Here is a 22,912-nt window from a genome sequence, read left to right as displayed (position 1 = left end):
TCACCTCCTTCGTTATCGTTTACACGTTTGATATTTGTGCAGCAGGTTGGGTATCATGGGTCAAGGAGATTATGTGGATATAAAGGACAAAATATTCAACATCTCAGAACTGTTTCTACCACAATTGGTTACTCACATGATCAAAACAGATCTCTAATAACTGTGTGTATTATGTGTGCTTCTTTTGGCGAGTTTAATTTATTTTATATAGTTACGTCTTCATTACAGTGTTGGCATCCCTGTGTTACCCTTTCCTTGATTAACCAGTAAGCAGCAGAGATGCTGTTTATTGCTCAATTAAGCAAATAAATAAAGATTAAAAGTACCGTGCAAGTTCAGTGGACATTATGGCAAAATAAAAATGTAAATCTCTGATTTAGATTGATTGAATTTCTACTTTCAAGCCCATATAGTTTGAAAACCTGACAATATTAAACAAGAGTAAATAATGGAATGGAAAAAAAGGGATCAGAGGATAGATGATCAATTACTGATACTTTTTAGAACACTCACCAAAATAACAATATTCCTCAGATTAATTTTGTTGTTTGCCCTGTAAGACTTTTATAATCAGCTATGACAACAAGAGAGCGACACAAATTTGAATGTCTGGACTTGAACCAACCAACTCAATATATCATTTTCACCTTCACCATATCTCCCCACCTACTGCAGGTGAGAAAGTTCTCTATGGTGACAACAACCCTGGCATGACTTTATTTCTGCGAGAGAAGGTTGCATTTGTGTGTGTATACATGAAAACTTTGCAGATGCTAAAAACAAGGGTGCAAACTCGCTGAACACCTGTTGCCCCAGGTGGATCGAATTACCTTAACTCTCCATCTAGCCTGCTACCCACGTGTCTCCCTCCATCCATCCACCCATCATTCACTCAGTCACTCACTCACCCACAGGCTCTTGGGACTGAAAGATACCTACAACAAACATACCGATTACTTAACACTCACGAGGCCTCAGTCAAACTACACCTGGATATCCCGGTTACAGGTGGAGCGCGTGTGTGCCTGTGTGTCTTTGCGGAGTTAAAAACTCCACTGGTGCCCTAGATCTCATTGCACAGAATCTACAACTTATAAAATCTAATATAAGCTAAAATTATCATTTCCTTTATGGCTGATTAAATCCAACATACATACACATTGCAAAGGCATACACCCACATTCAGATGCACATAAAGACAAGGCAAATCAAGCTCGACTTAATTTGGGCTGGCTGACCTCTGGCATAATCCTCATACCCAAAGCAACCAAACTTCAGTACATCAAGAATCACATAACCTGCTGAAAAATATTTAAGACACCGAACGACCACCTGCTCTCTTATTGGTAGTCACTGCTCAACGCTGGAGCTGTGAAACTGGGCGTAACTTTCACTTTCCATTTTCTCCCTTATATTCATTATAATTGATCGGATTGGCTCTGTCATCTCCTCTTCCTATCTACCCACTCATCTCTGTATGCTTCAGCTGGTCCATGTAACCCCTTGTGACTCCCAGCAGCAATGTTACTTCAAGAGATCAGCCTGCTCATAGTAGGCCTGCCAGCATATATAATATATGTGTGTGTGTGTGTGTGTGTGTGTGTGTATGTCTCAGATAAAAAAGAAGTCAGCAGCAAGATAAAGCAAATGTTTAAAAATTACAACTTAATTGTTTTACTTTTTTAAATGGAAAGTTGCTGTACTGCTCTGATGTTGCACATAGCTCTCCTGCTAATAGCTGTGAACAGAGTCTAAGTATTACTCCAAGGAAGCCTGTCCTTAGGCAATATGCAGCCAGAAACAGACAGAATCTTCAGACAGACTATGTAAAAGTAGAGTAGATGCACACATCTGATGAAGACCATATGGTGCGTGCAGTGGGTAGGCAGGTGATCAGAAAGAGGGGTATTGAGGTTTAAGGCCTGGTGGGGCCTAAGCCACAAGGGCCTAACAGGATTAGGAGGCTGGGTTACAGCAAAGCAGGCTGCCGGTGACACAGAGAGGCCAGGTTTCCATATGGGAGACTGAGAAACACAGAGCCATTATTTACATATTAAAACATGTCTGACTTCCACAGGTAGTGACCAGGGTGGGAAATCACAACCTGTCAAATACAGGTTGACTTTGGCTGTGATGGCTATATTTATATAGTCTGCAGTGGCAGCCAGTCTGGCATCTAACCAACCACTATAATGTATTTCTATGCATTTTGTGCCACAGGGGACGCAGTGTTGAAAAAGGGTCTTAGCCGCGAGTGAATATACTTTTCCAGGGATTTTGAACATTATCCCCTCGATAACATCACAGCAGCTAATGCACACTGCATACAAACAAATCCAATTTTGAAAGGAGGATCTCATTAATGAATCTGGTAATTAATTACTATTGTAATATCCAACACCTGGACATGTTTTATGAGGAATTTTTACACTGCAAAAAACTAAAGAAACAGTTTGATAGTTTATCAAACGCCAATTCATGGCCAATATCATGTTTATGTTGTTTATCTATTAACATTTACATTCACCTTGAAAACCAACTAAATTAAAAGGTGGGATGAGTAACACAAAAGAAAAGACTACAGTAATGCTGGCACAAGTATGCTAATGTTCTTATTTGATGCTACAAAAAAGAACACCTCATGTGATTGTTTTGAAAGTTACATCACCCCCATCCTGCACATGAACACAAACATACTGTACACGCTCTGCACCCTCAACACATTACTGTGTCTGGCGGGCTAACTGTGTGTCTAATGGAGAACATGAATCTCATCTTGTTAAAGAGAGTGCTGATTGCTAACTGAACTGTGAACGAAACACACACACACACACACACACACACACACACACACACACACACACACAAAATGAATAAGAGGTGTACAGAGTACTCACGTTTTAGGAAACGGTTACGGACCCATTTATTCTGTTTGCGGGCATAACGCTTTGTAGCAATCTTCACAGCTTCTATACCTAGACATAGTGAAGAGGAAGCAATTATAGATAAACATTCATGTTCATTGATTCATCAGAAAATTATGTTCTTTTTTAACCTGTCTTTTCAACAGTAAATCTCTGACTTGATCAGGTATCTCTCTGACCTCTGTCTCGTAATGCTTCTTTCTCCTGCTGTGTGCTGCTTTCAGGAGCAGTCAGGTAGTCATGGAACTCCTTAAATCCAATTGATTGGAAAATGCCCTGTTGGTAGGCCAAACTGTAGAGTAGAGTAGAGTAGGAAACATTATCGATCAATAAGAAAAATCATAACGCTTCCATCACCAACTTCACATTTCTAGACAAGGGTGATGAGTGATTTCACCTTCTCCTCCCCCTCTATCTCTCCCTCCTTGCCTAAACAAAGGGGAGATTTAAGGGCCTTCAGGAGACAAAAACAGAAAAAAAACTGCTGAATGGGTACCCATGAGTGGTAGTACTCAGTAGCTTGACTAGAGTGATATCAGTTCTGGCCAGAATCCTGCTGGTTACCTCTGCAGACAGCAGGGTTGTAGGGAAAGAACATTCTCAGACCATATCATATCCATTTGAGCCCTGTCTGCTCAGGGTGTATCTGTCAGATATTAGAAATGGCTCAAAAAGTGGTGTGTGTGTGTGTGTGCGTGTTAAATTAGGTAACCTTAACATTTTCACAATCTGAAGTGATTAGAAAAAAGCAGAGGTACCTTGTGGTACCTTCACTGATGAAAATTTCACCACTAAATTACATGACTTTCTAGAAACACTTTCCCGTTCACACTGTACAGGCAACAAACACCTGAGCAAGCTTGTTGCTGACAAAATCATCCCAAAAGAATTATTTTTAAAGTATAGTTTTATCTATCATTTACCTTTTTATAGGCAAATTTGTGGATGCTCATTCTCATCACAAAGAGTGAGTTAACACTTTGATTTTGAATATTGGTATGAAATTTGCAGCAAAATGTGTTATGGAATAGCAAGCAGATAGGTATTGCAAAACAGCAAACAGCAATTATATACTGAAATTTGTTTACATCCCAATTTATACAAAATATAAAGCCCAAAGAGCACTGTAACTTTAGATCATACTACTGAGTTCACCATTGCATGATACAATATGTACTTAATAATAATAGCTGTTTTTAACCCAGTTATTGGCTGGTGAGTAAATATGCAGATTTGGAAAAAGCAAGTAGAGAAATTGAGAAGACACAAGTTTGTAATTTGTATTGTGATAATGTTAAGGTCATCAAATTATAATAAAAAATAAAATAAAAATAAAACCTTAAAATATGTATAATTTAAAATATTTGAAATGTTTTGATTCTAAATTTGCTTTAAAATTCTTTTGTTTTTATCTTCCATGGTTTGATTTAGACTTAAAGTCATTGTTAGTATAAAGCACTTGAATTATCTCTTAAAACCTCCTGTAAGACAATATAAAAATAATTACCTATAACTTATACACTCAGAAAGAAGAGAAGGAAACGACAAAAATAAATCTGGCTGGACGAGCAGAGACAGAAATTTGAGATTAGCGACAGAGCACAGGAAATGTAGAGTCAATGGAGGGAGAAAAAGAAAGATGGAGGGAGGGAACAATTTGACCTTGATGTCTGGCCACAGCGGCCAGCTCGGGATGGAGCCATGAGGGTAAAGGAGACACAGACAGAGAAAAAGATAATTAAATTTGAATATATAATAGAGTTTTGTTTATCTTTAAGTACAATGTACAAAATTCATAATATGTCCTTTTAACACAGAAAGGAAAGAAAAAACACAAATTCACATCAGTGTATGTTAAAAAAGAAGCTACTCCATCACAAAGCCCAGATATATTTAAAGCTGCAAATAAAAACCCATTTAGTAAAAGAATCTTTGAATTCAAACGAGGCTGTCAGGTGAGTACACTCTAAAAAAATGTAAAACACGGTCTCTCTGATAACAGACAGGACACCTTTTCTCAACATTGACATTAATAACAAAAACAGATTAACAGATATGATCTCTTGCAGGATCCTCCACTGTAAATTTGTATTTTATACAACAAAGGAGATATGTACATAACCGTAAGGCTGGTCTGAAGTCAGGACTTTAACCTAAATAAGTCCTCTACGGGGTCTCAATCAACCATTAAATTTTTTGTGGTGTCCTGAAGCATCAGCTAAACAGACAGCGGCAGGGTTGATGGAGCCCATTAAAAGGGACTAAAACATCAGGAGTCAGTCTAATTACAGAATATTGATTACTGAACCAATTAACATACAAAGTGATGGTGGAAAACGTAAAGGTAACACTAGGCTTTGATGCCACTAAAAGTCAAATCACTGAAATGAGAATAGAGGTGTGGTTTAGAACTACACTGCATCCACAAGTCATTCTCAGCACTTAGCTTATTCCACATTTTGTTATGTTATAGCCTTATTTCAAAATGGATCAAATTCATTATATTCCTCAAAGAAAAAAAACAAAAACAAACAAACTAACTTGCTGCTGATCATCATTCTCAGGCGTCTCTCTGCAGTCAAAGTCAACAGAGAGATCTCTACCTGCAACCACAGCTGTGCCCAAGCCAGTTAATGCCCACCGGGGATAGCCGCAGCTGTACCTGAAGATACGGGAGTGGATTAAATGGCCAACCCATACCATACCTAAAACACTTTATGGTCTTTGACATGACGAAAAATATGCAATTTAATTCATCTACTTTAAAATTATTGATAGATTCAGATCCAGGTTTTTATCCTTTAATACCATGATCACCTGTGACAAAATGCAAGTTTAAGCAAAAGGGATTTACAGAAACCATTTTAACTGGGGACACTAGTTTTCCATACCTGGAAAGCTCTTTACCCAGTAGCACTTAATTTTTTAATGAACAGGGGGTCTTAGAGATGGTTATCTTTTTAACAGAACTAACTACTGGGAGACCTGACATGAAAGTATCTTTACTGGCTAAACCTAAATCAAGCACCTCACTGACTTTAGCAGTGTTTTAAAGGAATGGAACCATTCATGCAGGAAGCCGACTTCCCACTACCATAACCCACCAACGCTTTCCTCCTCCACAGTGCAGCTGACAGCCGGCACAAGCTTTACTGCATGTCAGTGTGTCAAATTCTCAAACTCCGTACCAATAACCAAGACAGGCATGCTGCTTATTCAAGCTGGTAGCTGTGATACCAATCACAACTTAATAAGGATTTACAACCAAGACCATCCAACAAAACACTATAAAAGAAAGTAACCAAAACACAGGAAAAAATGTAAATAAGGTAAAAGCTCGCTCATGCTGAAGCACACACTGCACCACTCCTTCCATTTACTCACCATCCACTCAGAAAGAGAGACAGAGAGAGAGAGAGAGAGAGAGACAGAGAGAGAGAGGGAGAGAGAGAGAGAGAGAGACAGAGACAGAGAGAGAGAGAGAGAGAGAGAGAAACAAAGAGGGGGGGCGTGTAAAGTGCTTGGGTGACCATATTGCTGAGAGGGCAATAGTGGCAGAAATGGAGAGAGCGAAAATAAAGGGGGGGAGAGAGAGAGAGGAGGAGGCTGGCTGATGAGGTGGTATGGAGCGATGAAAGAAGGTAAGGGTGAAAGGAGGGAACTGGCAACTTCCTGGGCAGTGTTCCACCAATGCATCAACTCCGTGCAGCCACACCCCATCTCTCTCACACACCCGCACAATGTCAATATCTGCTGCCAGACAGACACAGCAGCTCATGCTGATCCTGAAATTATTTAATCATAGTTGTAAATGTTACATACTCCCATAAGAAAATCTTATAACATGTCAGGACAGCAGAAAAATGTCCATATATCTAGATAGCTGTGCATAAAAAGAGGAACAGTAAAATAGGTACTACATTTTGATGCATTTACCTCTTTTAATGGACCATATGGTGAGTAGGTAGCTGCTGTAACTAAATCTAGAAATGGCTTCGTAGAGATAATGGAGAAGTTATTCTTGCCAAACAAAGTGTTTGTTGCTAGAAAGAAAAAATAAATAAAGCTTGCTGAGTCAATGGGTGCACGCTTATATATGTGGGACTGTCAGTCATGGCATTTTCTATCTTATCTGTTAGTGGTAATTTATAAAGAATTACAGAGATCCGTAATCATAAAAATGGCCCTGTTTAACTGCACAGGTAGTGCTTGGACAAAACAGTGAATGAAAGTAAATACATACTGACAAATGTTCTGTTGGCAGAAGTCAAACATGATGTCAGTGTTTGCTTTTAAACACTTACTCCCCACAATAAATTTCAATTCTGATGGTTTAAAAAACACAGACATTGTCTGAATAAAAACACAGCATTGTGTGAAGTCATTTGAGTTTGTAGCAATTATGTGGTCCTTGCAGCATAATGACCAGCTTTTGAATTTTCATTTGCTTAGCACCCAAAATCTGAACTGTAATAACAAGTCACAGCCCAAAAAAAAGGAGGTTAATATGAGCAGTGGCAGTCCAGATATCGGATTGTGAAAATGATAACAGAGTGACCTGTCAAGCTGGACAGGAGAAACTGGACGGTTACTTAGTAAAGTTTCCCAGACTCCTATTGTCCTGGTAACGTACACTTTATAGTGGGTCTGCACTAAATAGAGACAGAAGGATAAAAGTATGATCTTGAACTTGGTGCATAAGTGCACACACTCGCAAAGTGTTTCTTGCCTAAAGCAAGACAACAAACCAACAGATCAAATAATATAAGTAATTCAGGACACACAGGAATTGGTTGACTACTCATTAAAGTACACCTTCACTGATTTTGAACTTTTCTTTGGGTCTAGTGTGTGTAGTAGATGTACCATTAAACTTTCCTCTGCCTTCCCTATATTAAAATATCTCTCTACTTCTAGCTGAAAAATGCCTCCAGATCACTTTGAGGAACACAGCAGACACTTGCTCACAGTATGGTTCCTGTAATAATAGTCAACCTTCTTTTCCATAGCTAACTCAACTGACATCATCTGAACTCCTAATGATGAAAAACTCCTACAGGTGATGTCATCTGGAGTTTTTCAGCTAGAAGCAGAAAAATATTTTAATACAGGGAAGTCAGAGGGAAGTTTAAAGCATAAATGTACATTTACACCCTAAACTAAAGCCATAGAAAGTAGGTTTAAAATTGGTGAAGTTGCACTTTAAGTGGAAAACTTATGTTCTGTTGCTGATTTTCTACCTGTTATCCTGGATTTTCTGTTGATTGTAGCGGATATGGAAATCTCTGAGCTCCTCTATGACTCCTGCAGACAACATCTCACCTACACGTGCATCCAGTCGTTTGTCTAGAGCTGGAGAGAGAGAGAGAGATATAACATGTACCAGAAAAAAAAAAAACAGTAGACACATTTAAAAGCCTATGTCATGCTGCATTGAAGATCCTAAGAGTATTGGTATTTCTATTGTTTGCATGTATGAAAAACCATTTTATACTTTCTCCTTACCCTCCATGTCTGCTTGCAGCCACAAAATGCAAGGGTCTGAGAATCTCAGCGGGCCCCCTAGCATATCACCTCCCTCCTGCCCCCTCTGCTCCTCCAGCCAATGACTATGAGGAAGACCTGTCTCCTCATGGATTTGTAGGCTCCTGTAGACATACCAGCATAGAGGCTGAAAAAAAAAACAAATCAACAATTTTCTGATTTAAAAAAAAAAAAATAAAATGAATTCCTCCAATCCCTGTGTGTCAAGCCTCCATCAAGCCTGATACACTTATATTAGATGACTTAGTCATCCATCCAGTGTGAATTAAAACCTCCCTACATCAACAGCTCCTTATAAGGTACCAAAAAAACGACAGGATATAAAACTAGGCTGATGACAACTACTGTATGAAATCACAGTATTGCTCACCAACTTTGGAGATGTTGAGATTTAAATCCAAACCTGGCTGTTTAGCAGTGCCTGGCTGCACTCTAAAGTTATGATGAAAAGATGATTCTTGCTGTCTCCTGTCAACTATGAGAACAGGGCACCCTAACCTACTCACACAAAAGACCAGAGCGAGCTGGCTGCTATTCACCAAGATGTTGAGTCGTTGAGTGTGTGTGTATGCACACGTGTGGAAATCATCACTTGGCCTGTCAGCATAGAATAAGTATAGGCCGTATGGTGTGACTGTCAGCCTCACACAGAACATTAGCCCGAAAGGCCTTTTTACAAAATATAAGAAAACTCAAAAACACTGGCACATTTACTGTACACTGTAGAGAAAAGATGTAAATATTGAAATATTGTAATTTAAATATTACAACTCCAATTTCAAAGAAGTTGGGAAGATGTGAATACGTGAATAAAAACCGAATGCAATGATTTGCAAATCTCATCAACCCACATTTTATTGACAATAGAACATAAACAACATATCGGATGTTGTAACGGAGACATTTTACCATTGCATGGAAAATATTAGCTCATTTTGAATTTGATGGCAGCACCACATCTCAAAATTTTTGAGGAGGGCAACATAAAGCCACAAATCAAAAACAAATGGAGGAAAATTTGACAGCTAACTAGGTTATAACATGACTGAAATGCTCCTTTTATACCCAGAGAGGCAGAGCCTCTTGGATGTACAGTTGCGGAGAGGTTCACCAATCTGCATCTAAAAATTGTGGACTTTGTGGACAACTTAAAATTACAAAGACTCTGAGGATCCCACCATCGACAGTATATAGTATCATCAAAACATTCATATACTCAGGAGGAATCTCTGCACATAAGGGACAAGACTGAGGGTCAAAACTGGATGCGCGTGATCTTTGGGCTGTCAGATGGCACTGCAATAAAAACAGGCATGATTCCCTACTCGACATCACTGCATGGGCTCAGGGCTCAGCTCCAGAAATCACTGTATGTGAACATGGATCGATGTGCAATCCACAAACGTAAGTTAAATCTGTATCATGCAAAGAAAAAGCCATATTTGAACATGATCCAGAAACTCTGCTGTGTTCTCTGGGCCAAAGCTCAATAAAAATGGTGTGAGGCAAAACGGTCAGATGAATCAAAATTTTTTATTATTTTGGAAACAGAGGATCTCCTGCAGACTAAAGAGGAACGGGACAATTAAGAATGTAGCTCCTCCTTCCCAATTTAAATCTGTGGCAGTAACACCACACTGCATATGTGTGTTTCCAATATGTGTGAGAGAGGGACCCAATTATACATTTGCTCGGCACCCTTGACACCTTCATTAATTGACAGTAGATTTATTAACCTACATAATTTTCTGCACAGCAAACAGGTAACCTGCTGGGAAATTATGTTCAGGGTTAGTCTAGGACCCCTAAAGCTGTCACTACATTTTTATTTCCAATATTTTCCAGTAAAATATTGTTTCCTCTGTAAAATTAAAATAATTGTTTCCAGTTTGCATCATAAATGCAATATCATGTGCAATAATTGCATTAACTGCAAAAACAGGGGGCAAAAAGGTCAGATAGTAAAATGCGTTTATTTTGACTGAGCACAATATCAGAAAGTCGCCTGAATAGACTTACCCTGCTTTTTAAGCATATTTTAAACGAAAAAATATTATTAAAAAAAACAAAACATGTAAATATAACCAGCTGTCTTACCTGGCAATCTTGCGTTTGTCGTTTGGATGCAACATGGCAGCCATTTTGGGGTCCACCGCTGCCAATCGTTTGTGTAACTCAGCTCCTCCTAGTTTTTCCAGGTCCAGTTTCCTGTTTAGAGTCCCATCTCCTCCATCCCCTGACTCCTCGTTCTCATGCTGGGACAGATTGCATTTTAAGATTTAGGGGTGACCTTTATATTAAACTCCTGATTTGAATCTTAATACTGTACACACAGTGGCACTGGAACGAAGCCTTTTTAATCATCTCAATAAATAAGACCTAAACATGATCCACTTTTTAACTCCAAAAACTAAATTAGATAAAAGGAAACCCAAGTAAACAAATGAGACAAAAGATATTGAATCTTTCTTTTAGGTATTGTGGAAATTATCCCACATGAAATATTTGTGTGTACATTTTACAGCCTTAACTTCTGTAAGGTTATGTGCAGTTACTGATAGAAGAGCTTTAACTATGTTGCTTGGCTTCCTTTCATGAACTGTCATCTTCAAGTCTTTTCACAGCATTCCTATAGGTTTAAAGTCGGGACTTTGACTTAGCCATTCCAAAATATACAAAGGTCTTTTACTTTTAAAACCTTTATTTTGTAGAAAACTTTTAGGGTCAAACGTGTTTAGGGTTGCCGTCTTGCTGCAAGGTCCACTTTATTTGACATTTAACTGCAGAATTTACTTTTACGACTCGGAATTCATAGCTTCATCAAAAGGCAAGTTGTCTTGGTCCTCAGGCAGCAACGCAGGCCATAAATCATACTGCCACCACTATGTTCCACAGATGGGATAACGTTCTTATTCTTGAATGCAAAATTTGGTGGTCACAAACACAACGCTTCTCATTCAAACCAAAAAGCTGCACTTTGGACTCATCCATTTAGACAACATTCTTTCAGCAGCCTTCTGCCTTACCTACACAGTCTTCAGCAAACTGTAGACGAGCAGCACTGTTGTTTTTGGAAAGTAGGGATTTCCTTCCTGCCATGCACTAGAACCAGATTTCTCTTATTTTGTATTAAGGCTGGGTCTCCCAGACTAAAACCTGATCGTTTTCCGATTCACTGAAGCAACCAACTCAAATTTCACCTTCAAATTAACTGATAAACCTAGAGGCTCAGTACTCCTGGCACACTCAAATATCTGAGCTTTGGTCATTTTCTTAGGTGATTAAGTGCAATTTATTTTTGTCTATTGTTAAATTGGGTTCCCTTTATCTTGTTTTGACATCAATCATGTCAGATATAGTGATTTTTCTTTTTTAAGGGCTTACAAACTTTCGAAAGTGTGAAGCTGCATTTGTGTTGTACTGTTACACACTTACCCCTGTATCCACCAGGACTTTCCACAGCAGAGACTCAATGTAATAATTTGTTCCTCCTACAATGATGGGCAGTTTGTCTCTGCTGTGCATGTCGTCTATGTTTGAGTGTGTTAAGGAAGGGACTGATTTGCACAATTGATGCATATGAACAAGTCCATGTTGACAGTTTTTACACAAATGCTTAGTGGCATTTAAAGAAAATAAGTTAAAAGCATAACAACAAGTCCAGCTATTTCTATGTCAATCAATAGCTCTGATAGGGCATGCAGCGCTAGCTTTTCATGTTGACTGTACATTTCTAAAAGCATGTTGTTTAATAGTTTTATGAATCTGAAACCCGGATTATGGGACTGTGACAGTAGGACTATGTGTCTCATAATTCTTATCTGCAAAATCCAAGTAAGACGAATTTGAAAATTCAATAATAAACCTGAAAATTCAATAAAAGAAGTGCTGCAAAGCAGTTTTCATGGATTCAAATACAGGCAAACACATGAAATCTGCAAAACCCCACCTATGTCTTTTTAATGATTATATACATCAACATGATATGGGGCCCATAAAAGTAAATGTCTCAGCAGAATGCCGTATAAACAAGAACAATATCATTAAAAGTCAATAATAGACCATGACATTACTGTAACAAGAGTGAAAGACTCAGTATTGATTCTCGGGTGATTTCTTATTTATGTCAGCATTTAAAGAAACTTTGTGCTATGTGGCTGAAATGATGACACATTAGTAATTTAATCTGAATAAATGTATGAGGCCAAGCCTGTATTAGTCAGGACCCTCCAGGATTTCAAGGACTGTTTTGTGTGATATGTATTGCTATGTTTTTATGATGTTTTAAAGTGGAAGACTACGCAGAACTCACATAGGACTGTTTGAATTAATGGTAGTAATTGCAACATTGTTGTACCTGCATAGACCATCAATTAGAGCTGAAATGGTTAATTTAAAAAAAATGTTGAAAGTCAAATGATATTTAGAGACAGGAAGCATAAAGAAAAAGGGGGTTATACTAATATATCCACATATAATAAATAGACCTTATGTAACAAAAAAAGGCAAATAAAAATCATGATCTGTAAGCATGAAAATGTATGTGAGTAAAGCTTCCCGTCCACTGAAAAGACAAAAAAAAAAAAAATCACATCGTTGGGAACCAGTGAGAAGAATGCAATCTTCTTCAAATTAATATATCAATGCAAATGCACAATAATTTGCATTTTATTTAGCCAATTTTCAGGTAATTCAACTGAAATGTACACATGGAAACCATGGAAATTTTTCACTTCTAAACTTCTCATATTGTATAATTTGAATTTAATCATTTCAGAACTAAGATGGAAAACTGCACAAAATTACAAGAATGAATATAAAAATTTATGTAGATTTTTGCAGCAGAACTTCTTTTTCTTTCCCATCCCATTAAAGACGTTATGTTTTAGAGAGTTTGCTTTACTTCCAAAACAACTAGTCACTGTGTGCCACACCTTATTTCCTTCACCTCTCTAGTTCCGTCTCATCTTCTCCTTTCCTTCTCCTTCTTCTTCCCTTCCTTTGGTCGCCCCACCTTCTCTTCTCAGGGATAATTAAGCCATCGTCACTCACCTTCACTCTCTCTCTCTCTCTCTCTCTCTCTCTACCTAACCCTCTCATTTTAACTCTCTCACACACACAGCTGCATGTCTGTGTTTGCAGAAGAGAGAAGCTGGAGATGGAAAGAGAGTGAGGATGATCACTGACAAGTGGTGAGGAAAAGAATGGATGGAGGAAAAACTGAAAGAGGGCTGGTAGACTGTAAGCAATAAAAGGGATGATGATGATGCGTAGTTAGGTTCTGCATCTTTAGGCTTCTCTAGATTTTCAGCCCTCTCCTGCTGTTACATACACACTCCTCCTTTTTCCCCTCTCTAATCTCTTTCCCGCTTCACAGTTTTAAATTCTCCACATCTGCTTGCATCCCTTATAACCTGTATACATCTCTTGCCATTTCTCCCTCTTCCCAACAGCAGGCTTGTACTGCACTGAGCCTATTCTTGGAGCTACTGGATCTACCACCACACTGGTGTGTGAATGTGTGTGTGTGTTTGTGTGTGTACGCATTCCATCATGATCTATTAATACAGTCTCTAGTTATCGCCTCCTCTTTCCACATCTGTGTGATGGCCGGTGTCTGCAGGAGGGTGTGACTGCTCAGAAAGTGTGTGTGTGTAAATATATATATATATATATACACACACACGCACCACAGCCACAGACTCCTCTATAAATATCATCTTGCTGTGATCGCTTTCTCTTCTTATTTTCAGTGCAACATCTGCAGCAACACACACTGACAAAATGAGGACATAGCAGATTTTCTACACGCATGCACACACACACACACACGCGCACACACACACGCACACACCTGCAGGCCAATTAGTAAAAGTTAAATGAAATTAATTCTTTCCTTGCAGCTACCACTCCTTAATTGAGGGGGTAAAGAAGGAACGGGGATAATCACAACATGTAGCAAGAAGTGTTACAGACAACATTGTTCCTCAGGCTTCACGAGTTTCCAGGAAAGGATATTAAAGCCAGTGCTTTGTTCCTGAAGTCCACCACCGTGTAGTTGCTAATTAGTGGGTCCACAAAGCTGAGCATGTGATGCTTGCATTGGGCAAGCTCCTCAGCTGACACCTTGTTAGTGATGATGTCCAGGCCCTGGTACACCTGAAGGGAACACAGAGGTACCAATCAAGAGCCAGGTAGGTGCTTAAACAGCATATGGAGGAGATATAAACAGTACAAGTAATAGAGTGTATAAAAGCCTAATGAGTTTAGTAGAAGTTTTTTACCTGGAAAGCTTTAAGTCCCAGAACATACCGGAAAATACAGGCGGAATTGGTAGGGTGTCTACAAAGGGGTGTGTGTGTGTGTGTGTTGGTCAATGTCAGACACTGGAAGGAGGACTGCTATGGAGGAAAGAATGAGGTGAGCTGTCTGTCATCCAAGTGAAATGTCTCCGACCATTCCTACAAATTATGGTTCACGCCTCCTCTGTCCGTTTTTGCAGCCCCCAGTAGCAGGGGCTCCTTCATAGAATGTGACAGCTGGGTGTCATACAGTGGTCATGATTTTCACTCGGTCTTTCCCCCACTGTCTTTTTCCTTACACACACACGAACGCATTTTAAAGAGATGTTCTAGATGTTCCCCTATAATTACAGGGTTTCCCTTCTGAGTCTTAGTTCGAAAAATCAGATCTGGCATATTTCCTCCTAAATTTCTATTTAGGAAAATCCCATTAACTGCATATGAAAAAAATTTATACGTTTTGTCATGCCTTCACATTTGCACCTCAAGTGTATTATAGTCCAGCATAGATCTTACAGCAGTTATTAGATGACAGAAGCTTTTGGTGGATAACAGCAAAGCTCAGATTTTCAATTCCTGTGCAATTAGCCAAATATGTGACCAGCATGCTGCATTGACATATTAGGTAATTGTGAAGAAAGGTTACTCACTTAATCCAGTTTTCAGCAGATCTGTATACCCTGCATAATGTAGGGATTTGGACTATTCTCTCTCCTTTCTGAACTGTTAAAGCCACAATGTCAAACCCCTATAATGCTTTTTAAGTAGGAAACAGATCAGCTTTCGACACCTTGTTCAATAAAAACAGTTCATTTAGCCATTTTTTGATTACATTTTATCGTTGGATCGTGAATTATAGGCCATGTTAATACAACAACATTTTGACAAAAAGAAACAAAAAAAAAAAATAGTCAAGAACTTAATTAATATTGCAGTTTATGATGGCAAATACAAATCTGCATATTTACTCATTTTTAGTGTTAAGCTAAGCAACAACATTTCAAGCTGTGTGTCCGTGTGTGTGAGAAAGTGAATAGGCCTGAAGCTGCCAGGAAAACTTTGAAAGACTGTCAAGTGAAAAGCTTCTCAAACAAATTTAACATTAGATTGAAACACTACAGTGGATTCAGTCTTTATTTGGGGAGGGAGGGGGGAGCCTGGTGAAGTGCTCTATTGTTCAGTAATACAGTGTAGGAAAATACAGCCTATGATTATAAGCAGTGAGCCGGCTGAATTGAAGCACACCCCCAAATGAACACATAAGCACTATGTGTACAGCACTAAATAACGAATGAATGAAGTCACTTGGGACTTTGACATGCTGCTTTCCCCCCCCTCTCTGTAAATTTCAAACTGAATGATGTTTTCAGAAAACAGAGATTTTGTATTTCTCAGACATTTTCTCAGACTAAAAACTTTGTGGGGTTTGTTCAGCTGTGATGTGGTGGAGTAGGACCAAGTGGAAACAAGAGAAGGTATAGAGGGTCAGAAATACAAAATGTATTCAGATGTACCAAGATTAAAAGGTTACAATTCAAACTTGTATCTACCTTCAGCTTGAAAATGTCATCAGTGTCGTTAGAAATGACAGTATGCAAACCATTCCCAAAACAATAAAGGTCCCATCACAACTAGGTAACTGTAACAATCAAGTATATAAGTTAAGCAATTAAAATGTCTTTTTAGTTTCACTTTTCTTCCTTCTTAAAAAGAATTCAATTTAGTTTCAATTTTTTATTTTTAAGTCTTGTTGCTTTTGCTGTGGTTGTCCCTTTCACTCTGTTCATTTGGGTCAGGCTGTGTCCAGAGAGGGGTTTGTCTTAAAAGTAAGAGACACAGTTGGCATATAAGAGAGAATCAGACAATACAATTTTATTTTGTTCCTACTTTGGGTTCCAGTTTTTCAACAGGCTGGGCAAGGTGTGCCCACATCCCCTCAGATGCATTCTAATTTTGTTTTCAAGCATCTATTACTAACAACTACACTGTATTTTCAGGGCAGCAACATTTCGTGCTGTTGAATCCAACATACATGCACTGGACATACAAGTTGTTCAGAGGTTATTGACCCGTGATGACAGTGTGTGTTGGGTGCATGTACATCACTAAATGTTCTTCAGCACCACAACAAGAGAAAATTATGGAGCAGGCCAGGGCAGACCAACCCAGCATTGTAAATTATTCAAGGGTTCTCTGCACGACACCACTATCGGCCAAGGGAGGGATGGATGCATGGATGAAGGAGACCAAAAGAAGAAAGGCGAGGGTTTGAGAGCAAAAAAAGACAGAAGACCACTGTGTACTCGTTACAGAGAACAGGATGCTCCAAATTTGCACATATTATCCACCGTCACCCCTCGTCTGTTTACCACAAACACACACACACACGTCTGCCAGTCTCTATCTCAAACGATCTGCCTTTCACCATCATTCTGCCATGTTTCTGCTACTTGTCATCCTGCCTTCTCTGTGTGTCCTAAAGACAGACAGAGAGACATCATTAGGGACTGAGGTATGTCTCATTTTGAGTCACACGTTCCAGATATGTGCAGTTTTGGGAATTTTAAACAGACAAATTTCTATTTTTCTGAGCACTTTAAGGAACATCTTGTCAATTTTAGCTTGAAAATGTTGACTTCATGACAACTGGGTAAACTCCATCTCCCGAGGAAGTTATTGTCATATGACTAAAAGCTACAGAACAGCTCCGCAATGGTGAGAGATTTTACCAACTACTGTTGGAACAAGAATAAAAGTTAGCTCCACTATTGTGGATGTATATTTAACCCATTTCCTACCAACACATATTCTACAGTTTCTTTTTGTGGTTTTTATTAAATACTCTTTTTGGTCTTCTTTCACCTTCAACCTACCAGACTGCTGATACTCTCTCCTTTTTTAATCCAGCAGTAGTAGTTTCCTCATCTGTCATCCTCACAATCCCCTTTGTTTCAATTTGTATCTGCCACTAAGAATACCCAGCTATCTGTTATATAATCACTCCTTAATATATATTTATGTGTTCTCGTGCAAGAGTTTTGCAAAAACAGATTGTGATGATTTTAATTTAGCCTTAACAAGGACAAGCAGATCCAAGAGTAAAAGCAGACAGAAGGAGACACAAGTGTAAATTAAAAAAATGAAAAGAGCCACTTGAGGGGAGAAAAGCAGGAGAAAAAAATTATTTGAGGGAAGCTGCAAATGAGAGAGAGAAAGCGAGAAAGAAATTAAGACTTCCAGAAGAGGCAGTGGAAATGAGCTACAAATTGCAAGATGTTCCAGTGCAGGCTAATAAAAGGAATCAAACATGAAAATCCACACAACTAAATGCATTTACACACACATCTTCTGGAGGAAACTATAAGAGGACATCACAACAGAAGTTAGAAGAGATTATTAAGTAAACGTTTTAAGTGGTGCAAATAAGAATTTTGTGCCTCACTTTGACTGAAAAAATGACAGCATATACTGTTATAGAAAAAGAAAGTGGAAGACAAATTGATGAAAGCCGTTTGACTCAACTAATGCTCGTCATATTTCCGGCCATCTGACCAGACAAGAAAATGCACTTTCTATTAATGAGCAGTGTATTCACAGTGGACACATATTTCATAGCCACAGCAAAGAGATGAAAGAATCAGTCTGATAACTTGTGCACTATTTACTCCATAAATGCCCATAAAAGTCTTAATGTGTTGCCTTACTTATTTAGCGGTGTAAAAAAAAAAACCAACTAAGTAGTTGAGGAAAGGTTTCAGTTATTTTGCTCATCACATTCAGCATCTCTAATTGCAAACGTCATAATTCTGATATACTTCTATGGAAACACAGCTAATCTAGGCTCAGCTGCCCACTTTTCCTGTCTCGCTTTTAAACTGATGTGAAAGGATGTGACCGTGCGGCTTATGTGTGAGTAGACAGGAATGTGTGTGTGTGCGAATGTGAGGTTGACAATGAGCTCAGTGTTTAAGTTCTGCAGAGCCTGCAGCCGGCCTGCCTGGCCAACCTTATGCCCTGCACAAGACAGCTGTTGCTCTGCCATATAAATAAGGGGAGGGGGAGACATGGGTAAAAGAAAGAGAGGGCAAGAGAGGCAAAGAGGGGTGAGGGGGAAAAAAGAAAGAAAGTGAGAACAAACAATCATTGACACAAAGTGAAATTCAAAAAAAAGAATAAAAGGAGATTCAGGCCTTTAGAGTAGTGTTAAATTATTGTGCATTAGGTGTTTGCTAGTACAGTGTGAGTTCAATATGTGGAGTTTGCAAAAGGTTACTCAGTATGAACATATTTCTGTACATTTTCTTTGTAAATTATTTTGGGATGCATCAATCCAATTTATGAAAGGGATCCACATACACTTTGTAAGCAGCAGGCATTCTCGTGGGAAAGAATAGACCTTTACTTTGAGGTAACTTGTCCTTGGCATCTTGTGCACCATGACAGATGAACTTCGCAACAATACATTTTCAACATATTGAAAGCTCTGTCAATCCAGGTCCAAAGAGGAATCAGCTACAACCCATCCTTACTTATGACCCCTGAGCATAGTCCTACACACACTATAAGCTGGCTCTCTGTTTTTATCCCTTAGTCCGTTACAGTTACAGAAAATTACCTATATGCCTATTTTTGCTTTTTACTTCTCTCCTTTCCCCTTGAGGCACTATCTTTCAACAATTTATCCCTCCATCTTCCTCTCCTCTCCCTCTGTGGGGAATGGCCCAGTAATGCCAGACTAATAAATCATTCATGGCGTTGTTCTCCCCCCTCCCCCTTTTCCTCCTCCTCTTCCTTCTCCTTCATCCTGCTGTCCTCCTCTCCCTCGCTGCTTTACTGTAGTGGTGACCGCATCACCACACCCAAAGACTGCAATTCTCTCTTTCTAAAAGATACACACACATACACACAAATAAGAGTTAAAGATAAGAGTCTTTTTGGCTCGTTCCTACACCAGCTTATATTACTTAAGAAGATGCATCATGATGTGGGAGGCAGCAGCATCTCCTCGGTTACAATACAAACATATACGTCAAAGCCCAGACAGGTCATAGCCACACCAGACAGATAGAGAGACAGTGGGAGGAGGAGAGAAAGGGATAGAGAGACATGCTCACCGAGATAGAGAGAGCCGGAGGAGGAAGGACTGTGAGCGAATTAGAAGGATATAACACATAGCGGCACAGTCTTTGAGTGTAGGATGTGTTTAATACGTAGATAAGCTGTGGCTGTTCACGTATGTGTGTATGTGTGTAACAACCTCTTACCGCAACAGTTCAAAGACTAAGCATCTCTCAAAGCAGTAAAATCACTGGTCGGATTCATGACCATCATATTTTCAAATATATTAATTAAAAAGCAAATCAGATTTGGTATATTTTACTAAGTAAAATATCCCCATCCACTTTTCTGGGATGACACATGACAGCTTTCCTGCTGATCAGTCCTATTTTTCTCATTCCACAAAAAATGAATAAGACTGACAAATTGTTTTTCTTTGTCACAGCTTTCACTGATCACACTGTCCTTTGAGGCGACACGCCAAGCTTCTTCTGTTATACATACAAAAAGCAATAGGTCACCACCCAACAATACTTCTAAAACTTACAAAGACTAATATAATGGTCTATGCATGTGCGTGACCTGTTAAATTGGCCTCTAAGACCTTGGAGAGCATTTTATTATCTCACCCCACAGTCACGCCCCCACATACAATTGCAAACACACCCCTGTAGTGAAACAATTGATTGTGTGGTGTGTTATAACTTAAGGCACTGAACACGTGATTTTTGACCAAGCGTGAGAAATCGGCTCATGCATGGAAAAGAACGACGTGCACACTGAATGTTTTGAGGCAGAAAGTATTAACAGAATTTTACATTTGGTTTTGGCAGATCTGTAATTTGAGTAGGCTTTGCATTAGTAACGATCAATTTACATGCATTTCCTATCTTGAGAGCAGCAGCTGTTTTTCCATTCATTTGACTCTTTCATATATAAGCTTCTTGCAATAGAAAGTCCATGACCATGAACATTAAAATTACACAGCAGCACTGATTATTAAAACTCCTCCTGTGTCCCTCAAAACCAAAACGTCTAAATATGAAAATAAAATAGTATTGAGAAAAGCACTGTACCCACTGTTTATCATTATTAAAGTCTAAAGCAAACTTTGTTGCAGGTGTCAACATTTTGAGTTACATAAAATTTTACAAATTGGAGGAAAAAAGATAAAAAAAAGACAAGACAGCAAGTAAAATGACAAAGTTCCTGAGACTTGGTTTAAAATAAAGAGTGAGATGGGGAACTCATCTGCATATTTTACTGCTTTAATGTGCAGAAGAACATAAGCAGGGCAGCATATGATGATCACAGCTTTAAAAACACTGGCTTAATGTGGCAGTCCAAGCACTCCTCACATGAATCACCCCTGAAGTGCATTTACTCTTAGTGTCACTGTTCATGTCAAGTGTTTATTACCAACAATGCATTGCAAAGTGCGGTCAGTAAGCAGTGCATTGATAGTTCACCCTCTTCCCTGAGGTGAAGCTTGATTAAATGTAATAGCTAGACATTTGTTAATCAAAAACTTGATTGAACTAATTAAATCCTACATTTTGTGGGTTTCAAATAATCAGTGCAATGGTAACTTGTGCCCTTGATGAAGTACTTTTACATATACATAAATACAGGTCTGAACTTGTTTGACTTTAAAGGTTACTTTGTTTTGCACAAACGAGACCATGGATACAGCCTTATCAATACTGTTATGTGGGTATTTGAGAGCTCCAATAGGGATCTGTGCCACTGCCTCTGTGCATGATTCATTTAAACTTTTAGATATTTAATGGATAGGTTCACAATTTCTACTAAAACAAGTCAATCAGTCTGGTGCCCACTTGAACACTGAAAGGTCTTATTTGCTTTACTCCTTCCTCCTGTTCATACTGACCACAAAGAGATCACTTCCTAAAGCCCTTATAGTGGAAATGATGGGGGCCAAAATTCACAGTCTTTGTTCTCTGCAGAAATGTATTAAAATGCTAAACTAATGCTAATTACCCGGAAGATCATTAAACCAACTGGACGTTGTGCAACGTGATTTAAGAACCTTCCAAATACATTTTTGCGGCGATAGGGGACTGTGGATTTTGGCAAATAGTCGACCGTATTGAAAGTGATCCGTTAGCTTTGACATTTTTAATTGATCAGCATCGACTGATGTCTGCGCTTTCATTGGCAATTATTTAATACAATTTCTGCAGACATTTGACAAAAAACATCGGACTTCCTGCTTACTAAACATCCGTATTGGTATCGGCCGTTTAAAAACCCATATGGGTCAGCCACTACAGTACATACGTAAAGCACAGTATTAACCAAAGGAACCACTGGAGCAAGCAAAACTTGTTTAAATGTCTATATGGGCACGTGACTGTTGTTTTAAGACAGACACAAATATTGTGAGCCATACCATTAAAGATACAATGTGCAACGTTGGGGAACAATTCGGCCATAGCACCTTATGTTAAGATCTGTTGGGATATTTATCTAGTCTATTCTCCCTTAACTCTCTTCATTTATTGAAAGCGGCACTGATATAATTTCTTCTAAATTCAGTTTTTTCTAGCACATTATCTCACCAACTGCCCAAATCTAGAGACTTGAAGGCTTGGTGCGAGAGGAGCAATTGACCTGAAGCGGACTGATTGACAGCCATGATTCCCAACCCCTGACGATTTACTTTTTCTGAGCCTCACCCAATTAACTAATTAAACCATTAGGTAACAGAAACATTTGAGAGCACCTCTCCACATTAATATTTGTTCTGAAGCATACAGTACTGTATGTTTTATTTCAACAAAACTAGGGCTGTCAACATTAATGCAGCAATAATGCAGAAATGCAAATTACTTTTAAAGCCACTTTTTTGTTTGATTTTTGTTTGATTGTTTGAACGCAGATTCTGTTATGATGACCTGTTGCCTCACCTGTCCAGAGATCAACAACGCATGTGTCTGAGTAGCAATGCTGAGAAGAAGGACTCAGATAAGAGGATATAGCTCATATTATCTGAATTGTGTGTTGCAAAAATTAATAAATGAATTTTTATTCAATTGTTAGTTTATTAGCTTCACCCAGTCA

At 38.7% G+C, this 22,912-nt stretch overlaps 1 protein-coding gene across 3 annotated transcripts in view; it reads right to left on the bottom strand.

The window, feature by feature from the left end:
• Nucleotides 1-22,912, bottom strand: part of trit1 (tRNA isopentenyltransferase 1) — a 32,596-nt gene that overhangs the window by 5,781 nt on the left and 3,903 nt on the right. For 2 of the 3 annotated variants that reach the window (XM_067506350.1, XM_067506361.1), the window contains exons 2-8: nucleotides 14,487-14,627; nucleotides 11,904-12,002; nucleotides 10,566-10,723; nucleotides 8,430-8,572; nucleotides 8,165-8,276; nucleotides 3,104-3,216; nucleotides 2,898-2,975 (exon numbers count right to left, since the gene is read on the bottom strand). In XM_067506350.1, coding sequence (XP_067362451.1) covers nucleotides 2,898-2,975; nucleotides 3,104-3,216; nucleotides 8,165-8,276; nucleotides 8,430-8,572; nucleotides 10,566-10,723; nucleotides 11,904-12,002; nucleotides 14,487-14,627 — 844 coding nt within the window. The remainder of the gene's footprint in view (nucleotides 1-2,897; nucleotides 2,976-3,103; nucleotides 3,217-8,164; nucleotides 8,277-8,429; nucleotides 8,573-10,565; nucleotides 10,724-11,903; nucleotides 12,003-14,486; nucleotides 14,628-22,912) is intronic. The other variant, XM_067506372.1, reaches the window with a different exon arrangement.

This window comes from Channa argus, chromosome 1 (assembly GCF_033026475.1).
Source record: "Channa argus isolate prfri chromosome 1, Channa argus male v1.0, whole genome shotgun sequence".
NCBI lineage: Eukaryota > Metazoa > Chordata > Actinopteri > Anabantiformes > Channidae > Channa > Channa argus.
The sequence above is the reverse complement of the archived record's forward strand: the minus strand, read 5'-3'. Positions and strand labels throughout refer to the sequence as shown.